Below are 6,000 nucleotides of genomic sequence, written 5' to 3' on the forward strand. Positions count from 1 at the left end.
TATCTATATATATATATATATCCCCCCCCCCCCAACAATGCTTTCAATCATCGTATTGTTCCACGATGTGACTGCCCTCCACCCTTGCCCCCCCCCCCCACCCTTCCCCCCCCCCGCTCACCGTCTCCAGTCTCCATGAGCTCGGCGTTGCCGTATTTGGGGGCCGGCCGGTTGGGGGCGGAGTTGGCGGACCCCTGGGGCCTCTCCCCCAGGATGGAGTCTGTGGTGGTGCTGGTGTACCCGGTGACATCTGGAGGGGCAGAGTGGTTCTCTGGGACGTGAGAGGTAAGGCGCAGGGGAATAGCCCAGTTAGTCACCCCCCCCACTCCTGCTAGACCCGGACAACCACACCCACCCGCCCGCACGCGTGCGCACACACACACACACACACACGCACACGCACACGCACACACACACACACACACAGGCAGGCCGCAGCCAAGCCAGCACACAGAGCACAGACACAGTGAAGGGTGGGGAGGTTAGAAGGGAGCACATTAGGGAAAGGTGTGTGTGTGTGTGTGTGTGTGTGTGTACAGGTGGGTTGAAGTCAAGAGGCATGCATGCAGACCGATGCCACCCCACACAGGGGTAGATTAAAGTCATCAAAGAGTAGACCTGAAAATGTGTCACACTGAGTTTAATTTAGTTAAGTGTTCAGTAAACCTGTTTTGAGAGGAAGCGTTCCACGTCACCTCGTCTGCATTGAAAATCTCTTCCTGCTATGCTTCTACTTTGAACTCCTGTTTGAAAACTGATAAGAGATATTTGAAGATGAAATGACAAATGGCCCGAATAAATCAGTCACAGGAGAAATATGCTCCAACAACATTTTCATATTTGTCACGGAAAGCTGAAATCTTGGCTGCCTAATGTGGCAACAAGACATCAAAGTTCAAGCTCACATGATTTTGAATAGCCTTTCGATATGGCCCTAGACATCATCGAAGGGACATGAAACCACATGTATATGCTATATGTGTGATAAACCATAGCTTAGAACATGGGGTAGAAAAAAACATATCTACTGTATGACATGCGTGTAGAGAGAAACGAACGCTCTGAAATAGGTCGTGAACTGTATGGGCCGACAGGCTGACATGGAAGCTAATCCCGGCTGGCACGCCTGTCACTCGCTCGGATTGGGATTTGGTTCAGAGCTTGCAGATTTGGTGGAACTTCACGGTTCCACGTTACTGAAGTGACGCGGCGACCCTGTCCCTCGCTGTGGGAAAGACGTGCGATTTCGTCCGTCTCTCCCACTCGTTTTCACACGTTTTTTTTCTGTCCTCGGATGGTTTTGAAGTCCGGCCCTGCTGTCAAACGTGTCATTCCTCTTTCTTCCCACGGGTCTGGAGATTGTAAAAACGGCATCATATGCTATTTTATCTGTGTGGCTTTTTGAATTTGAGTGGTTGGGGCATGAAGCACAATTCCATACTGTAGATGATTTGGCGAATGCACACGGAATGTCAACGAGGCGTCACACATTCCGCACCTGAGACTGCATTTCAGTCTCATGAGAGACTGAGAGGTCAGAGGTGAGAGGTCACCTGCAGGTGACCGCCTTTCGTAGCCCTCTCATCAGCACTGCCCCAGAAAAACCAACAGAATGGGTGGAGTCAAAGATTGATAACGTCTACCGAGAATCGGTCCTATCCATATGCATAGTGTCGGCGCTAATCGAGGAAAAGAGACGTGTAGAGGAATCCGTTTTAGACTGTTGAGATGCACCCATTCATAAATACTCCCATTTACTCTTCTTCTGAAGGCACTGGAAGCTGAGTCAAGCGCCATGAGCTGAGGAAGATCAACCACTATCACAGACGTGACCAGACTGAGAGAAATGTAGACCATCATGTGGAGTGAGCTTCTTTTCAATTAAAATGTAGTTGAATTAAGTGTTTCGTTGAAGAGTTGAAGTGCTGGCTGGCTGTATGGTCAGAGCTTAGCAAGGCTGATTATGTTTCTAGTCATGGTTTACATCATAGATAGTAAATCAACTTCTGGTCTAGGACTCAAGAGGGACTTCTTATATAAATATGGTTGATACAAAATATCTCACTGCATCATCTTGAGGTGAGCTAGAACGATGTGAGTGCAGCGTAGCGTTAGCGCTTCAGACGAGACCAAGACTGATAACGCCACAGAAATCACTCCGTCCTGAACTCATTTCTTTCCCTCTACCCAAATCTCCCTCTGAATCAGTTACTCATTTTATAACTGGGAAAAAAGAGAGAGAATATATATTGAGAGAGCAAGAAAGAGAGACAGAGAGAGAGAGAAACAGAGAGAGGAGACAGAGATAGAGAGCGAGCGAGAAAGAGACAGAACGAGAGAGGAGAGAGAAAGAGAAAGAACGAGAGAGAGAGAGAGAAGAGAGAAAGAGAGAACGAGAGAGAGAGAGAGAGAGAGAGGAGAGAAATAGACAGAGAAAGAGAGAGAGAGAGAGAGAGAGGAGAGAACTCCTCCACCATGACGGCCTGAGCCAGTGTGACCAAAGGGAATTCTTCATCCAGACATGGCCTGCATATCAATAACACATCTCTGGCAATATAAGCATGCTAATTCCAGCTAGCACATTAAAGGTTGCTCTCTTCAATATGGCATCTTAGCACTCTGTAGAGCAGCGGGTTCGGACGCTCGCTGACCACTGCTAAGCAGTCCAGGGGACACTGGCCGGACGACCTGAGTAGAAACTATAAAGATGATGTGTGACCGTCATCCCTGGGGGGTTGGGATAATGAGTGTCTCCTTAGCAGCTTTCTCTATCCTTTCACATTCATCAACAGCCCTAGCATAGCCCAAGACTGCAGGCTAAATGTTTGTCAGTTGGTTTATAAACTGGGCGGGGGGAGGGGTGGCCAAGCATACAAAGAACCAATCGACCGAGGGGCGTGATCAATTGCAGCAAAGAAGCTTTGTACACAATGCCAACAAGAACCTAGAAGCTTTATATGCCAACCAGAACCTAGAGTCAGTCATTCGGACATCCTACAGACTGCAGACTTGATTACATTACGCATGGGAACAGGTCCAGAATGGCGTTCATGGAGCCAGTCATATTAGAACACCTTGATGGATGGATGACGTACTGAAGCTTTTGTTCTCTTGAACGTTCCTCGGTCTCCACCTTTCTTTAATGTTCTCAAACCATTCGATACGAGTGGAAGGGCCCACTCTGGATAATGAGGCTCGCTTTCAAAGTCCAGTAGTGAGCACTCATGTCGTTCTGCCGGGGATGCTATAAACTCGCCTCTGTAGAATTTTGTTCTGTGAATTCTCGCTCTGGGAACGAAGGTTCGACAACAGGGCTCCCGATAGTCACTCTCCTGAAAGAATAAGGTTCCCCCTGCAAAGCATTTAGAATTACTAGACGTTATGAGGACCGAGGACAAGATGTTCCTTCGAGTGTTCTTCACATCCTACATTGTACATTCACAATATTCACACCGCCATTGGTGTGTGAATGTGTGTGTGAATGGGTGAATGAGAGGCCGTTGTAAAGCGCTTTGAGTGCCGCTAAGGTGGAAAAGCGCTATATAAGTGCAGTCCGTTTACCATTTACAATACGTCCACAATACAGTACCTTGAGCCAAGATCCTGTGTGGGACCATGCATCCAATGGGAGTGACGGTACAAACTAAAGATGAGGAGGTCTCTAGAAGCAAGCAGACACAGCCCACACTCCACTCTGCCATCTGCTCCGTGTCAAAGATGAAAAGCATTTTTGAACACAGGACCCATCTCAAGCCGAGCAAATAAATGAATGCATCGCATAATTGGATCATGAATCATGTTTCATGGCGTGACCATGAAAGGAAGAAGAAACAGGGCACACAAACTGCACCACTATCAGCGCCCCACCGGAATGTACAGTATTTGTTGACATTATGAGTGCTCTGCGATGGGATTCACAGGCGTAGATGTGCATTAGCTAGACACACGCTCATAGCTCCATGCAACCACAGCAATCATTACCCAATGCTATCAGAAGGTTAACATCCTGTTTCTTGTCTACACAACACATTGCTTGACTACCCAGCAGAACTGGAGGGGGAAGCCATCTTCAGCGCACTGGAGCACACGGCCAATGAAGGGTCACGGGGGTGGCGAAAGGGGAGGCGAGTGTCAAGGCGCTACGCTACGCCGCATTCCGTCCCGCGACGCTGGGATACTGACCCTCCGACGCCGCGCGCTGCCAGCCGTGCTCCTCTCCGAGCTCAAGGGAGCGCCGCGCTCCTCGCGAGCTGCCGTTCTCTAGCGCGGGCCCTGGCTTAGCTCTTCTCTTCAGAGAGAGGTGAGCGATTGGGCCTGCGCATGTGGGGGGGGGGGGAGGGGGGAAGGGGGGAGGGGGAAGACCAGAAATGTTTAAATCCTCCTAGTTACGATGGGAAACCAGCACACCAGGCCCGGAACCGTAGCGCTGGAGCCGGATGTTGTAAGGTCCAAGCATAGAGCCTTGTGGCACACCCCTGTGGCAAATAGTATTAGAAATCCTCGCGCCCGGCTGGCACTCAAGGCAAGGCAAATGCAGCATTGAAGTATTTGAAAGGATTTGAAATGCTATTTGAGCCTGCTTGGTCTTGCAAAAGAGGCATCAGAGAAGTGGAGGGGTTAATGTGGATGAGGGATGGATGATGTAGAGAAAAAGCAACTCATCCGCACAAGCAGGCAGAACTACCCTGATGGGGGTGAACGGAGTTCAGAAGGAGAGGGAGATGGAAAAATGCTTTTCGCCTTAAGCTTCTTTTTTTTTTTTTTTAAGCACACAGACATTGAGGGACAGGTTTGTTTTGGCCTGAAATGGGCCACACACACACACGCACACACACACACACACACACACACACACACAGCGAGAGAGAGAAATAAAAGGATATCCTCTTAAATATAAACTGAGAACTCCACTCTCAAATAACACAGCAAGTCTGGTAATATTACAAAGGCACAAACACATAATCACCTGAATGTGTTTGTCCTGCTATGTTTGATTAGATTAACTTCACAGGCCATCAAAGGAGTAGTGTGTTACCTGTATGTACTGTACCTGTAAGGACAACTGATAACTGATCCCAGCTCTGACAGTCCACATGTCGAAGTGTCCTTGAGCAAGACACCTAACCCCAAATTGCTCCCAATGAGCAGGTTAGCACCTTGCATGGCAGCTACCACCATTGGTGTGTGAATGTGTGTGTGAATGGGTGAATGAGAGGCCATTGTAAAGCGCTTTGAGTGCCGCTAAGGTGGAAAAGCGCTATATAAGTGCAGTCCATTTACCATTTAACTATGAACCGAACGACAACAAAGCTTTGTTGTCAAACATATCTATTGTACCTAGAGCCACAGAGCAATACTGGAACTATGTTTTCAACACATTGCATCAGACAGCCAACAGGGATTGGTTTCCAGGAATTAGACAGAGTCAAATCCATCACCAGAGATCCTCATTTGAATGTTTACTAACACTTAGTGCTCATGCTAATTAATGTGTGTTAGAATGTGTAATAGATGCAAAGCGACTGATTAGAAACCTGATTGACGGCTTGTCACGGGTTAGGGTTGGGTATTTATTACTGTAAGCAATGTGCAAATGCAAACACTTAGTGGGGTTTTCTCAAAAGCCAATTTATAGCCCACATATAACAGTTGGAAATTAAATGAATGATTTACCATAGCACTAAATACATGCATGTCCCAGTGCATCACACCTGCCATCATTTATACACATGATAATTTTCTGTAGTTTTGTGAACTTGTTGAAATCAGTCCCTGCGTCACCCATCATAAGAACTCCCTTCAGTTCAGTCCGCAGGGAACGGCAGTAGTCAGCGGGATTGATCCAAACCCACTAGACCGGCGCAAGCGCTACTCCTAGATATCTTCACACATCAGTAGCCAACCGGCTGACAGCTAGCTGGCTACACCTGGTAGGGGCTGTGCGTGTGTGTGCGTGTCTCTGTCCGCCTGTCTGTGTATGTGTATTGTTTCAGGTCAAAT

General features: G+C 48.0%; 1 protein-coding gene across 4 annotated transcripts in view; it reads right to left on the minus strand.

Moving 5' to 3' along the window:
- The window catches only part of LOC311325340 (disco-interacting protein 2 homolog C), a gene marked incomplete at both ends in the record, with an annotated part of 144,873 nt that overhangs the window by 51,979 nt on the left and 86,894 nt on the right, over window positions 1–6,000 (minus strand). For 2 of the 4 annotated variants that reach the window (XM_084458022.1, XM_084458019.1), the window contains 2 exons: window positions 122–271; window positions 4,183–4,314. In XM_084458022.1, coding sequence (XP_084314148.1) covers window positions 122–271; window positions 4,183–4,314 — 282 coding nt within the window. The remainder of the gene's footprint in view (window positions 1–121; window positions 272–4,182; window positions 4,315–6,000) is intronic. The other 2 variants (XM_084458021.1, XM_084458020.1) reach the window with 1 other exon arrangement.

This window comes from Borostomias antarcticus (genome assembly GCF_949987555.1).
Source record: "Borostomias antarcticus genome assembly, chromosome: 24".
Taxonomy (NCBI): Eukaryota; Metazoa; Chordata; class Actinopteri; order Stomiiformes; family Stomiidae; genus Borostomias; species Borostomias antarcticus.